Raw genomic sequence first — 14,558 nt, 5'->3', positions numbered from 1 at the left:
GATGGGTCTTGGCTGGATGAGTCTTCTGCTCCACGTGGCATTAATTGGGTCACTCAGTGGTATTTAGCTGGTGGCTGGGCTGGGCTGGAGGGTCCAAGATTGCTTCACTCTGGCTCTCCATGTAGTCTCAGGGCCTCCCCATGTGGTCTCTCCAACAGGTGGTTGGACTAACATGGAGGCTCAGGGGTCCAAGAGTGGGTGTTCCAAGACAAGAAGAGGAAGCTACTTTTAAGGCTTGGGCCAGAAAGTGTCCCAGTGTCACTTCCACCATATTCTATAGGTCAAGCAGTCACAGAGCCTGTGATGGGAACAGTGACCAAGAATTGGGAGCTATCTTTAATGTGACAAAAGTAGGGATAAAAATATTTACACCTAGGACTGTGAGGATTAAAGTAAACAATGCATGAAGAGTTTGATTTATCGGGAAGCTAATGAAACTTCAACCACAGGGCTCCTTAACTGCACAATCTCGTCCAAATCCTAGCACTTAATTTTGTATTCACAATTTTTCTTTTCCTTTTCTTCTTTCTTTCTCCTTCCTTTCCTTCTTCCTTCCTCCCTCCCTCCCTCCCTCCCTTCTTTCTTTTCTTTCTTTCTTCCTTTCTTCCTTTCTTCCTTCCTTCCTTCCTTTTTTCTTTCTTTCTTTCTTTCTTTCTTTCTTTCTTTCTTTCTCTCTTTCTCTCTTTCTCTCTTTCTCTCTTTCTCTCTTTCTCTCTTTCTTTCTTTCTTTCCACCAGGTCTTAGTTGTGGCCGGAGGCTCATCACTTGCAGCTCCAGGGCTCTTTAGTTGCAGTTCACCAGCTCCTTAGTTGCGACACATGGACTCCTTAGTTGCAGCTTGTGAGATCTAGTTCCCTGACCGGGGATTGAACCTGGGCCCCCTGCATTGGGAGCACGAAGTCTTATCCACTGCACCACCAGGGAAGTCCCTCTTTTCCTTTCCTTACAGAGGCCCCCCCACAAATTGTATGGGAATTAGGCCTGGGCTTCCCTGGTGGCACAGAGGTTAAGAATCCGCCTGCCAATGCAGGAGACACGGGTTTGAGCCCTGGTCCGGGAAGATCCCACATGCCGCGGAGCAACTAAGCCCGTGCACCACAACTACTGAGCCTGCGCTCTAGAGCCCCGAGCCACCGCTACTGAGCCCGTATGCCACAACTACTGAAGCCCGCACGCCTAGAGCCCATGCTCTGCAACAAGAGAAGCCACGGCAATGAGAAGCCAGTGCACCGCAACGAAGAGTAGCCCCTGCTTGCCGCAACTAGAGAAAGCCTGTGCACAGCAACAAAGACCCGACACAGCCAAAAATAAATAAAAATAAATAAATTAAAAAAAAAAAAGAATTAGGCCTTACAAATCCCAGCTCTGTGCCACACGCATGCAAGAGTACTCATTTAGCACACTGCCCTGCACAGAGGGAGCCCTCACTCCAGGGGCCCTCACACCCTAGGCAGATGCCTGGTCTGTACCCTCTAGAATCTCCAAAGGAAATCAGGCTGGAGAGAGGGAGGCCAGCAGGGGGAGGCAGCATTCCGGGTGCCCAGCTTGGTCTAGGAGGCATTGAAATTCCAGGGCCGAAGGCCTGAGACAAAGATCATAATGAGACAGGAAGGTGGCATAGGAAGGATCCATTTGCATGACAATAATTGAGCCAAGAATAGAAAGCTAGAGGGATGCAAGGGTGAGGCTGGCAGCTGAGCCGGGCTAAACCTCACAAATCATACTACCCAGCTCTGCTCTGCAGGGGAGGCGGGGGCTCAGCCCTGTGCCAGGTTTTGGGGGTTGGGAGGAGTGGGGAGAAGGACAGGGCCCAGGGAATTGTGGGAATGCTGGCCAGGTTGGACTTTGCTTTACTCCTCCTCCTTCAGGCTGGAGCCAGCCTCCGCTTGCCTTCTCCTTTGTATGTGGTCTCTGAGGCTGTAGGGCTAACTCATTGGGCAGGATGACTGCTCAGAAAGATCTCTATGACGCCATTGTGATCGGGGCAGGCATCCAGGGCTGCTTCACTGCGTACCACCTGGCCAAACACAGGAAGAGGGTCCTCCTGCTGGAGCAGGTACCGTGTCCCCTCTGCACTCCTGACCTCAGGGACTGTCCCTTTCTCCTCCCCCAAGAGGGTTTTCTGTGGGGTGAAGGCCAAAGGGCCTGATCTTCACAAATTCTATGCAATTTGTAGCTTAGCTGCCTGGTGTGTTTCATGACAATGCAAAGAAAGTTCCACCCTCCCTAAGACCCAGTTTGGGTTTCTAGGCACACTTCCTCCTCTTGCTGCCTCCCAAATCCTGCTCTTGAACAAGAAGCACCCCAGACCCCATTCTCTTCTTTCTTCCCACCCAGTCTCTTCTGTGCCAAAATGGTTGCCCTGGCCCAGAAAAGTAATCAGTTCTGCTTTGGGTAACCTTAAATAGAGATAATTTGCCTAGAGGGAAAGGCTGATTTGTCAGTCTAGGAGGTAGGATTCTTCCCTGCATATTTCTGGCCTCTCACCCTGGAACCCAGCAGAGGCTTCTGTTTTTTCTGCCACCTCTGGATAATAGCAGCCTCCTTGTTTGATACACAGGAAATAAGACTTAGGTATTTTTTTTTTCCTTATAGAAAAGTGACCCCATGAAGTGCAGTCTACTGGCCACTGTACATATGCCTGGGCCCTGTATATCCACAGCCTTCCCGAGGCAGGTGCACCCAGCCCACCTTCCAAAGATTTCTACCCTCCCATTCTGCCTAAATCTATCCAGGCTGGTTTTGGTTTATTCTTCTTGGTAATGAGCTGGATTGGTTAGAAACCTTTTTCATTTCTCTATCGGTTTTCTCAAAGCCTGAGGGATTCCTGGTCCAACCTTTCAGGAAACACTCCATCTTTTGCTAAATCTCAACATGGTTCTCTTGTCCTGAGCAATCTGAAACTACAGAGAAAGAGTCAGCATCAGTATTCTTGTGCATAAAAATGAGGAGCCTAGACTAGAATGATCTCAAAGGTTCTTTCTGCTTCTCCATGAGTCTAAGTGGGGCAAGGTTGCAGCAGGATGACTGAAGACTAACTCACAGAGGGACTTCGGGAAGTGAATGATGTTAGCAAAAAGGATGCCTGAGTTAGAGCTACTGAAGAAATTCTATCCTGAAGCCAAGTCAGTAACTTGGCCACAAAGGGAGACTGTATGGAAATGTTTGAAGAATAAGTGTCCTTGTTGACAGCACATGATGAGTGGGCTCCGAAAGGGAGGGGTGACAGCTGCAGTTGTCTCTTGTCCTCCTTCTCCAGTTCTTCCTCCCGCACTCCCGAGGAAGTTCCCATGGGCAAAGCCGGATAATCCGAAGGGCGTACCCTGAAGACTTCTACACCCAGATGATGGCTGAGTGCTACCAGATATGGGCCCAGCTGGAGCATGAGGCGGGAACCCAATTATACAGGTTGGGTTGGTGGGGGAGAATTCCTTGGATCATGGGGCTCAGCACCTGGGGGTGCTTTTACTATGCAAGAGGGCGGTGCCAGGAATACGTGACATGCAACGGAGGGACACGGGGCCTCCAGAAGTGCCAGACACGTGGAAGCATTCTGCTTGCTGTCATCATGGTCACCCGACAGGTCCAGCTGGCTCTTGACAGTCTCTGAGTTCCAGGGCTGGGGTTAGACCATGTGTCCAAGGCTTGCAGAGGTTGTTTGGGGAAAACTGCTGGAAAGACACTGGGCAGATGCTCAGAGCTGGAGTTTATATCTACATCTCCGTGGAACCGTCAGAGAACCTCTCAGGGCAGGGATTGAAATAGAGGAGAAGGCCTCTGCCTGATTCTTTAGATTCCTACTAGTATCACAAACTTTCATGCTGGGTCCTCTCCCCTAGAACAACCCTTATAAATCCATTTCATTCTCTGAATACCTCCTCCCATAGGAGCAAATGGGGATGCTCCTCAGGCTGCATTGCTGACCAGGGAGTGAGCCTGAAGCTATTTCTCTGTTGCCTGCATGGCCTTCTCTGACCCTCAAGACCCCCCCCCCCCCACTCACTGACCTTTCAAATATTCATGGGGAAGAAGGCAGACAACCCAGGAGGCAAAGAGAACTTTTACCAACCATGCTACCATCCCTCCCGCCTTCTCTGTGGCTCTTAACTGAACTTCCTACAAAACCACTGCTCTACCCTACAGGGTGGCAGTTATTTTAATGGCCAGGAACCAAGAGGTTGCTGTTCTGTTGCAAAAACACCATTAACTTAAGAACAAAGTGAAATCCATTATGCAAATACAGCTAGGGCAGCTAATTACAGATTTATTCCAGAGGCAGCTAATACACCCAGCACCCAAATAAAGGAGCATGTCTTGCTGAGGCGTGGCCTGGCAAAGGGACCTCTCTCTGTCAGCCATCTGTGAATACTGCTGAGCATCTTGTGTTAAAAGAACTGCTGAGGCCTTAGAGGGCACACTTCATCCCAGCAGACAAGGAGGCAACTAGAAGATGTTTGGAGAGTGTCTGGAATCTTTCAGAGGGGAGACAATTCTGGAGTCAGACAGGCTTGAATTTGACTTTGTGCTCTACCTCTTACCAGCTGTGTGACCTTGGAAAAGTTTCTGTACCTCTCTGCGCCTCATTTTTCTCACAGGGCTTTGTGAGGATTAAACGAGACTCTTGGCGCTATGCCTAGCACTTTTGAATAAATGGCAGTTCCTGCCACTTATTCTGGGTCAGCTGTATCCTATCTCCATTGAGCAAGGGGGGAAGAAAGGCAGAAGGAGACAGATGGGATGCAGCAACCATGGACATCGAGGGGAAGGGCTGCTGGAGAGAGGGAAAGGGAACCTTGGGTAGGAGAATCTCATAATCTCACAATCCCTCTCTTTGGCAGGAGGACAGGAATTTGGAAGGGCTTTGGAACCAGGCAGGGCTGGCTCTAGATATCATCTTGCTCTGACATATTTAGCTGTGTGGTTTGGAGCAAGCTGTCTAACCTCTGTGAGACTCAGTTTTCTCATCTGTAAAGTAGGGGTAATAATATCTATTTCCTGTGTCTGTTGTGAGGATAAAGTTTGTAAAGAGCTTGCAATAGTACCTGACAAATCATCATCATTGTCATTATCACTGCGTGTTTTCGTGCTTAGAATGAGAAACTAAGGCTGTTCTAAAAGTACTTGATCCATGTTAACTCATTTAATTCTCCCCACAAACTCATGAGAGGGCTGCTACTGAGTAGTCAGGGTCTTAACCTGTAGTGCAAGTCGCAGAATTACTCAACTTTCAGTCTAGAACAGGGTTTGTCAAACTTTTTCTGTGAATGGCCACATAGTCTTACAGGCTTTGCAGGCCATATGGTCTCTATTGCAACAATTCAACTCTGCCAGCAACTCAACTGTGCCATTGTGAAAGCAGCCACAGATAATATGTAAACAAATGGGCATGGCTGGGTTCCAATAAAACTTTATTTATGGACACAAATTTCAGATAATTTTCATGTCATGAAATACTCTTCGGGACTTCCCTGGTGGTCCAGTGGTTAAGAATCCGCCTTCCAATGCAGGGGACGTGGGTTCGATCCCTGGTCAGGGAACTAAGATCCCACATGCTGCAGGGCAACTAAGCCCGCGTGCCACAACTAGAGAGCCCGTTTGCCGCAACTACAGAGCCCACATGCTCTGGAGCCTGCATGCTACAACTAGAGAGAAGCCCGTGTGCCACAATGAAAGATCCCACGTGCCACAACTAAGACCTGATGCAGCCAAAATCAAACAAACAAACAAATAAATATTAAAAAAAAGAAATATTCTTCTTTTGCTTTTTATCAACCATTTTAAATTGTAAAAGCCATCTTGGCTTGTGGGACAGACAAAAACAGGTGATTTGGCCCCTGGGTCATCGCTTGCTGGCTCCTGATTTAGGAAATACCACAAACTGGTTACCTTGTCCATCCCCTGTTTCCAAACGAGTTCATGCCTAAATCATCCCAGGTCAGAAGTCTGCTAACATACATTTAAAGACTGGGACATATCATAGCTCCTCTTAAAAGACTATCCCTATGCTTCACAGCCCCAATTATGGAAAATAAAGAGTAAAGTGAATGTTCTTTGAAAAATCTTTGAAGTTCTATATAGTGCTAGGCATTATTATTGTTGTTATTATTAGCAAGTCCATTCTTATGGCCAACCTAATTTACTCAGGCACACTGATTTATTTGGTTCTTTTACTTAGTAGAGACACAGAACAGATACTTCCTATTGCAATTCCTTTAGCTTTTGTTCCTAATTCTGATTTTCTAAATGATTCATTAGCTGTGTGATTCTTATTCTCCTAGGTTCTTCTGGAAGAACCAGCACAATATCATAATTGAACTGATAGATATGAACATATTAACTTAATGATATTTGATGATGATTTAAAAAAAAAAACCTTCAGGAGTTGATAAGGTGGTTGTCCAATTCTCTTCATTCTGTTCTGCTGCTTCCTGTGACAGTGGCATACTAAATATGGGTGGCTCAGGATATTTGCATATATTCTGGGAACAGACGATGACACATGTGTCAGATCACAAGGTCTGAATCTTTTGTGATGTGTACAGCCAGGATGCTGATACCAAGAGCAAATCCCAGCTCTGTGGCCCATCTCTTTCCTGCCCCACCTTCTCCCTTTGAGTCCTACTATCTAGCTCCTGACCCGGGCTGCCCCTGCTTAGCTGACAATATCAGACAAGATCACAGCCGTAGGCAGTACAGCTGCTACCAGAACCTGGTGGCCCCCTGCGCAGCTGCGGCTTCCTGTGTCTGCGAAGTGTCTGGCTTGTCAGCCACATCCCCTCCCTGGAGCAGTCTCTGTTAACCAATTCCACCTCGGCCCACTGAGCAGAAGATGAAACGTCAAGAGCTCCTCCCAAACCAACACAGACAGCAGCCATTACCAAGTCCCTGTTGGAGTCCCTTCCCCAAGGTGACTCTGAGAGCTGGCTTTCCTGGCACTTTTAACCCAGAGCGGGGAAAGCTGGTGCTTGGGATGGGAGATGGCAGATGCAGGGAGAGCTGTCTGCCCCTCCCAAATCCTCCCCACTCCATCCTGCCTCCTGTCCTGCTATAGTAACTGGTGGAAATCCCTCATCACCAACTCCCTACATCATGTCTGAGGCTTTAGTTGGGCCATAGAGAAGTCAACAAGGCCCTTGGGAAGAATCTTCGATTATCTCTTCCTAGGGCTGGATCCAGCTAGGGTTGGGAGGAAGGCACAGTTAGTACCAAATGCTCTGAAGGTGTTCTGGGACTTGGGAGCTGCACTCTTTCCAGGGATCCCCAGCCTCACTACAAGGTGCCGTCTTTCTAGACCAGCCCTGGCCGCTCATTTCCTGGTCTTTTTTTTTTTCTTCCTGCAATGCCCTTGTCCCTTCTCACCCTCCTCCTCCCCAAACCTCGTAGCCTGGATCTGAGCAGAAAAAGAGGAAAGGGAGGCCCAGAGCATAGGGGTGAGAAATTGATGCAGAATGAGCAGACTGTTTATTGGGATCTAGGAAAAGCCATTAAGAAAATAAGTACTTAAATGATTTTCAATCTGCACATGGAAGTCATCTATCTTCATACTGGGGGAAAAAGGCCCGTTCTCCGATCCCGGTTCTGATTGACTGCTTTCCAGTTCTCTAAGCATCTCTCACAGGAGCCTCTCACCTATTTCCCATAATGACAGGCCTTTGCATTTCCAGGCAGTGTTTTACATTTATTTCCGATTTGCTCATAATGGTCAAAAATCTCTCTCCGATCCAAGGCATTTCTCTGGCAGTGCATGGTTTCCCTCAGGCCAAATGGTTCAGCTGTGATCCACGGAAAATGAGAATTTCCCAAACGCACCTCCGGACTAGGGGAGGGTCCAGCATCACAAATTCAGATGGAAAATTTCCCGCTGTTAGATCAATATCTGGGCTGAGAAATAAATGCCACAGGGGCAGAGAGCTGGAGCAAAATGATTACAATTGGCACAATTACATTCACCAGCAGAATCAACTTGCTGATTACTCCTAGGCATAGGGAGCTCCCGCTTCATCCACCGCAGGACGGCTTGGGAATTAGAACATCACTCAGCATTTCATAATTCGACAGATTTGCCCGTTGCTTTGGCGTGAGTTCATTTCCTCCATATAGTACATTCCTGAAAGAGGAGTTCTTATTTCAAGGAAAGAAGGAAGGAAGGAAGGGAAGAAGGGAGAAAGGAAGGGAAGGAAGGGAAAGTAACTAAATCTCAGAGTATGTGAGAGACCAAGGCTAGTATATTGCAGGCAGAGGTTAGAATATGCTGCTCTGGAATTTCCGGGCCAGGGATCTGACATTGTGACTGCTAAGGTGAGGTCTTTCCCAGAATTCTACACAGCTACAACCTCATCAGGTACAAAGGGCTCAAGAACATACGCTTGGGTGACTTAATTATCCTGTTGACCAAGGAGTTTACTAGGCAAATCTTCATTAACTGAGAACCAATCTGAAGTTCTTTTAGGGCCACAGGAAAAAGACAGTCTGCTGGCTGGTGGGGATTTCTACAGCATCTTTCCTCTGTTGAGCTTTGAAGAGGCAGAGGCGTTCACTGCTTTCTCACCAGTGGTGAATGCTGGGTAGGCAGGGGCCATGGCAAATGGATTGGGCATGCTGCGTGGCTCTGTGTACTGACACTGGCCCCAGGGCCCGCTGTGTCCCTACCCCCTCCCAATCTTCTCTTTAATCCCCCCAACCAGATAATGTGGGATTTGGAAGCATGTAATATCCATGAGACTCCATTATAGGCTATTACGAGCTTTATATACAGTACCTGGGGGATGTGTCAGGCTGATGCTTGTCACTGTGGCTGCTGAAACCGAGAGGGACTACAGGAATGGTCCCAAGGGCCAAAGTGACCCTTCTATTGTTTTGATCAGTTACCCCCAAAAGGGAGCTCTGATCTCTTGTGACATAGAGATGGAAAGCGTTAAAGAGAAACAGCTCTCATTCTCTTATGGTGGAAGAAACACAGAGGGATGTATAGGGAGAAACAAAAACATTGAATCGCTGAATTAATTGCTGGAGTCCTAAGAGGCCATCTCACCTACTGGGGTCTCTGCATGAGGGCACTATTGGCATTTGGGTGGGATCTTCCTGAGCATTGCAGGTTTAGCATCCCTGGCCCCTGCCCACCAAATGTGAGTGGCAACCCCCAGGCATTGTGACAAGCAAAAAAATGATCCATACCATTTCCACAACTCCCCTGGTGTGGAACCACCAATAGTCCAACAGTCATGTGTTACAGAGGAGGAATCTGGGATCAGCGAGCAATCAGACCAAGGTCACAGAGGGGATGCCGGGACTGGACCCAGGGCCAGAGCTCCCAACTTAGGACCCTTTCCACAAAACAGGCAGCCTCTGAGAAGGAACTGAGAGATAGAGTACAAGAAGAGACAAAACATTATATGACAAGAAAAAGGAACAGGGAAAAGAAACAGCAGGGAGTTGGGGAGGGGAAAAGGGATAAAGAATTGAGATCAAAACAGTGAGTGGGGTCAGGGGACTGGAGGAAAGGGAAGAAATCTTATCAAGTTCATTGAACATTTACCACCTTCTAGGTGTGGAGATAAAAGAGGACTTAGGATCTCTGACCTCAAGGGCAGGATGGATCCTGATGAGGGAAGATGGAGGGATAAGCAAACCAATAGTGAGAGCCAAGGGTAGACTTGGGGATGGGCTAGAAACCAGCGCAACAATACTGGACTGTTACAACAGAATGTAGGTGTCTTTGCCTGTTTTTTGAATGTGAGGCCAGGACTCCCCTTGATGCCTGGTCTGGGCCCCTTGCTGAAAAATGACAGAGAAGGCCCAGGGCCCGGACGCAGACTCTCACTCAGGTGTCTTTTTTTTTTATAGGCAGACTGGACTACTGCTGCTGGGAATGAAGGAGAATGCAGAATTAAAGATAATCCAGGCTACTCTGTCTAGGCAGGGAGTGGAACACCAGTGTCTTCCATCTGAGGAACTGAAGCAACGTTTCCCCAATATTCGGTTGGCCAGGGGAGAAGTGGGGCTCTTGGAAAAGTCTGGAGGAGTTCTCTATGCTGACAAGGCGCTCAGAGCCCTTCAGGTGATATCGTGCAGCATTAGGGGCACTGCAGCTCCTGCTCTGGGCATCCTGGGTCCCCATCAGCCATCCCCTGACCCCCAGTTGGATGACAGCCTTTGCCCTGCCAGCTTTAGTCTTGACTTTTTGGACTGGGCAGTTTTATATACCCTGCTAGGCCTCGACAATATGGGAGAGGAGGTCTAGATTCTGCCCTCTCTTTTCTGCACTCGATGAAGGATTCTTTTTCCAGGGTGAACCACATACATAACTGATTTGCCCTTTCCTGCTCCTGCCCTTTCAGGATGCAATTCGACAGCTAGGAGGCATAGTGCATGATGGAGAGAAGGTGATGGAGATAAAACCAGGGCTACTGGTCGTGGTGAAAACCACCTCCAGGAGCTACCAAGCCAAGAGTTTGATCATCACAGCAGGTCCTTGGACCAACCGGCTCCTCCGTCCCCTGGGCATTGAGCTGCCTCTCCAGGTAAGGGGAGCTGGAAGCCTGAGAGGTGGTGCTTAAGAAGCCTTGGACCCAGATGGGCTTGAGTCTTCCATCTGCCACTTGCTAGTGGATGACTTTGGGCAAATTTCATTCACCTTCACCTCACTTAGCCTCAATTTTATAACCTGTAAAATGGGGACTAGGGCTGTTGGAGAATTAAATTAAATCATATATATATATATATATATATATATATATATATATATATATATATAAACCTAAGGAGATGGCCTGGCCTATAGTAAGCACTCAATAAACATGAGGTATTATTAACTCCTGGATAGAGAGAGAAGTAGGCTGGATGCAGTTTTGGGAGAAGATTAAGAATAGGGGAAGAGACAGATTCAGCAATTTTTATGCATCATAACATAATGTAACATGTAAATGACATGAGAATTGAGTGAAACAAAGATGGGTGAGTTAATCAGGGCATCTGGGCTTATATTAAAGGGCTACGGGACCCCAGAAATGCTTTCTCCCTTCATTTCCCACTTCTTCTTCTTGCTCCAAGACCCTGCGGATCAACGTGTGTTACTGGCGAGAGAAGGTTCCCGGAAGCTATGGTGTGTCCCAGGCCTTTCCATGCTTCCTGGGCTTCGGCCTGGCTCCTTACCACATCTATGGATTGCCCTCTGGAGAGTACCCAGGGCTGATGAAGGTGAGCGGAGAGGCCGAGAGAAGGCTAATAGGGGCCCAGGCAGATGTGGGGCAGCTATTCTAACTTTCCTCTCACCAGACTCCCTCGGATCCCAGTGGGCAGGAGCAGGAACGGACCTCACTATTCACCATGCGCAACACAAGACCCCTGGCTGTCCTGGAGCCCTTCCTTTGCAATCATAGGGTTGGCGGGGGAATGGACAGCTAGGCAAACTCATGTGGCAACAAACAGCATCTGTCAGGACTGGGGAAGGCTGGGATGATGGATGGGGTGCATTCTGTGTACAACGTGCCCCCTGGGTTGGGGGTGGTGTGCAGGAGGCCAGCCATCCCAGCTCACACTGCTCTGATTGGGAGCCAGGTCTGCTATCACCACGGCAACAATGCAGATCCTGAGGAGCGGGACTGCCCTGCAGCTTTCTCAGACATCCAAGACGTCCACATCCTGAGCTGCTTTGTCAGAGATCACTTACCTAACTTAGAGCCTGAGCCTGCTGTTATGGAGCACTGCATGTACACGGTAAGGGTGTGGGCAACTGGGCCAGGCTCTCTTGCAGCCCTGGAGAACAGGGGAATGAGACAGACTGGCCTTGTGCTGCTCAGGCTGGACTCTACCTGACCCCTGACACAGTATGTGACTTGAAACAAATGAGCTCATTCCTGCGGGTCAGTTCACCTCCACCAGAGAGGGCCCACTAGAGGTTATTCGTATTCTTTTTCATTAGGAAACTAGGCATACGTCTGGCAGTCCTTCACTATGTTTCCCAGAAGAGCTCTAAAAGAGTTTTTGGCAAGATGTTCTAGTTGAGCAGGCCTTAGGGACAAAGAGAAGAGACAGATGTCACCAGGGCCTGAGGCGTCTTCGCTAAAGTTACTTTACACGCGTTAATTGAGCACCTACTGTGTTCATAGCTCTACACGAGAAGAGACAGATGGACAAATGAGAAAGACTGGCGTACCCTAGGGCACTGGCATGCAGAAAGCATTCCTGTGCCCCATTCCTATTCTTTCTGGAAAGAAATCCAGCTGAGTCTCCTCCCTTCTGAGCCTGCAATTCTTCTTCCTCCCTCTATCCTCAAAGGACACAGGTGTGATTGTTTCTTTCTAGAACACCCCTGATGAGCACTTCATTCTTGATCGACACCCAAAGTACGACAACATTGTCATTGGTGCTGGATTCTCTGGTGAGCCTGAGCAAGGGAAGATGGGGTGCCTTAAAGATGACCCACCTCAGTGCCAGGCAAAATGGTGTTTTTCATGCTTTTAGTTGGACAGAGAGGGGCCAAAGCATAGACCTTGAGTGTATAAGGGGGTTAAGAGGGGCTATCAGAGAAGAAAGGGTTCTCATGGTGGGAGGCAACTTCCAGCTTTGGGATGCGACCAATGGGGAGGTTAGCTCTATCTGGGGACTGTGTAGGGGATGTCCAGGGAGTCCAGTACCTGTCTCTGAGGATGCCTGACCACCTGTTCTCCTTTCCCTAGGGCATGGGTTTAAGCTGTCCCCTGTTGTGGGGAAGATCCTGTATGAATTAAGCATGAAATTAATGCCATCCTATGACCTGACACCTTTTCGAATCAGCCGCTTCCCCCGCCTGGGCAAAGCCCACATTTGACTGGCCAGCTGCTTCCCTTCTGTGCGCAGGAGCTCGGAACAAAGCCCTCTTCTGGGAAAGACTTCTCAGAGGAAGGAAGTGTCTGTGAGATGTTATCCTTTTTTCTTGCCCCTCTTCAGTTCCCCATAAACACCAGCTGATTGAATTTACCTTCTTTCCCTAGCCAGCTCCCCAATCCCACACTTTTTTTGCTTCAGAAGTTCAATCAGATATTCTATGATCACAGAGTAGCAAGGACCTTGAAGCTGGATGTCTCAATAAGGAGGGGGCATAAGGACTGGCTCAGGAGACCAAAGCAGTTGTTAAAATTCTCTTCACGGGGGCATTTGATGAATTTGGGATAGATTTGACTAAGGCTGCCTGGGGGAGAGTAAATAAGATGATCTGTAGACCACTAAGGCCCTTGGCATTCCTGTTCATAAAACTAGAGCCACCCTCTATCACAAACTCCTGTAAAATTTGGCTCATCTTGGGTGCACAGTAAATGTTTGTTGCAAAAAATGTGTTGAACAGACAGATAAGTAAATGACTGCATTGCATGAAAGCCTGTGGTGGGCTTTATTTTCCATGTGACCTTATTTCTTATAGACTTTAACTGTCTAAATTAGCACCACAGAATCCATTACCCCAGGACTCCTTGGGGTCTTTATCCCCTCAGTGCACCACACCCTCTTTCTCTGGATTCTTTGTTTGGTTCTCATCCTCTCTCTGGTTCTATAAAGATGCTCAGCTCCCCAGTCTCTCATTAAGGTGTATTGTCAGGTCTTTATGAAGATGGAGCTGTTCTACCAGAAAGGAAGAGAGAGACACACTCGCTTAGAAACCCTGTTCAATGTTTGAATGTTAAATGTGCCATTTTATTATCATTAGGATTGCTCCCACTTAATGAAATGGGATTAACACCCAGTCGGCTGGCCTCCTTGCACTAATTGCTTTGGAAGGAAACAGGCTCATAACTGCCCCAGGGTGGGTGGAGGGGTGAGAGGTGTAAATAGAGACTCAAGCAAGGCTGAGTGCACTCAGATGAAACCCAAGCAGGAGCATTTCTAGACAGGGCCAGTTTGATCCAAAAGAACAGGAGTTAAAGTGCTCCGGGGAGAAAAAAACTGGGACTGGGTGGGGTGGAAATGTTCGAAGGAATCGCTGAGAGGGGAAGAGTGGGAAATGGAAATAAGAGTAAAAATATTCCCAAAGGAAATAACAACACAGAGGAAATTACTCTTCAACTGCCTTATAGGCCTAGGCACATGGGTTAGTACTGATTTCTCCTGGGAATTATAAAAGCCAGCCAATCCTGTCAACCCCACACCAAGTCTGCTTTTTGGGTGCTCTCACTTAGTTCCCCGAACCACAGCCTCTGTAAAGTGGGAATAATCCTATCTGTAAAATGGGAATAATACTATTGATACATTCCATGGATCAACCTTGAAGACATAATGATAAATAAAATAATCCAGACATAAAAGGACAAGTATTGTATGATTCCACTTGTGTGAGCTACCTAGAGTAGTCAAATTCATAGAGACAGAAAGTAGAATGGTGGTTGCCAGGGGCTGGAGGGAGGGGGGAATAAGGAGTTACTGTTTAATGGGCACAGAGTTTCAGTTTGGGAAGATAAAAAAGTTCTGGAGATGGATGGTGGTGATGGCTGTACAACACTGTGAATGTACTTAATGCCACTCAACTGTACACCTAAAACGGTTAAGATAGTACATTGTAAGTTATGTATACTTTACCGTAATAAATAAAA

The 14,558-nt window shown here is 47.8% G+C and overlaps 1 protein-coding gene across 1 annotated transcript; it reads left to right on the top strand.

Annotated features, from left to right (window-relative positions):
* The first annotated feature begins 1,872 nt into the window (after positions 1–1,872).
* PIPOX (pipecolic acid and sarcosine oxidase) lies at positions 1,873–14,273 on the top strand. The gene is made up of 8 exons (XM_029210757.1): positions 1,873–2,056; positions 3,260–3,408; positions 9,844–10,057; positions 10,338–10,520; positions 11,050–11,196; positions 11,557–11,715; positions 12,304–12,379; positions 12,678–14,273. The coding sequence occupies exons 1-8, from the start codon at positions 1,943–1,945 to the stop codon at positions 12,806–12,808; spliced, it is 1,173 nt and encodes a 390-aa protein (XP_029066590.1). The 5' UTR covers positions 1,873–1,942; the 3' UTR covers positions 12,809–14,273.
* The last annotated feature ends 285 nt before the right edge of the window (positions 14,274–14,558 follow it).

The sequence above is a fragment of the Monodon monoceros genome, unplaced genomic scaffold (genome assembly GCF_005190385.1).
Source record: "Monodon monoceros isolate NGI ecotype Baffin Bay Population unplaced genomic scaffold, NGI_Narwhal_1 Super_Scaffold_9, whole genome shotgun sequence".
Lineage (NCBI taxonomy): Eukaryota > Metazoa > Chordata > Mammalia > Artiodactyla > Monodontidae > Monodon > Monodon monoceros.
This window is presented reverse-complemented; position numbering and strand designations above follow the sequence as displayed.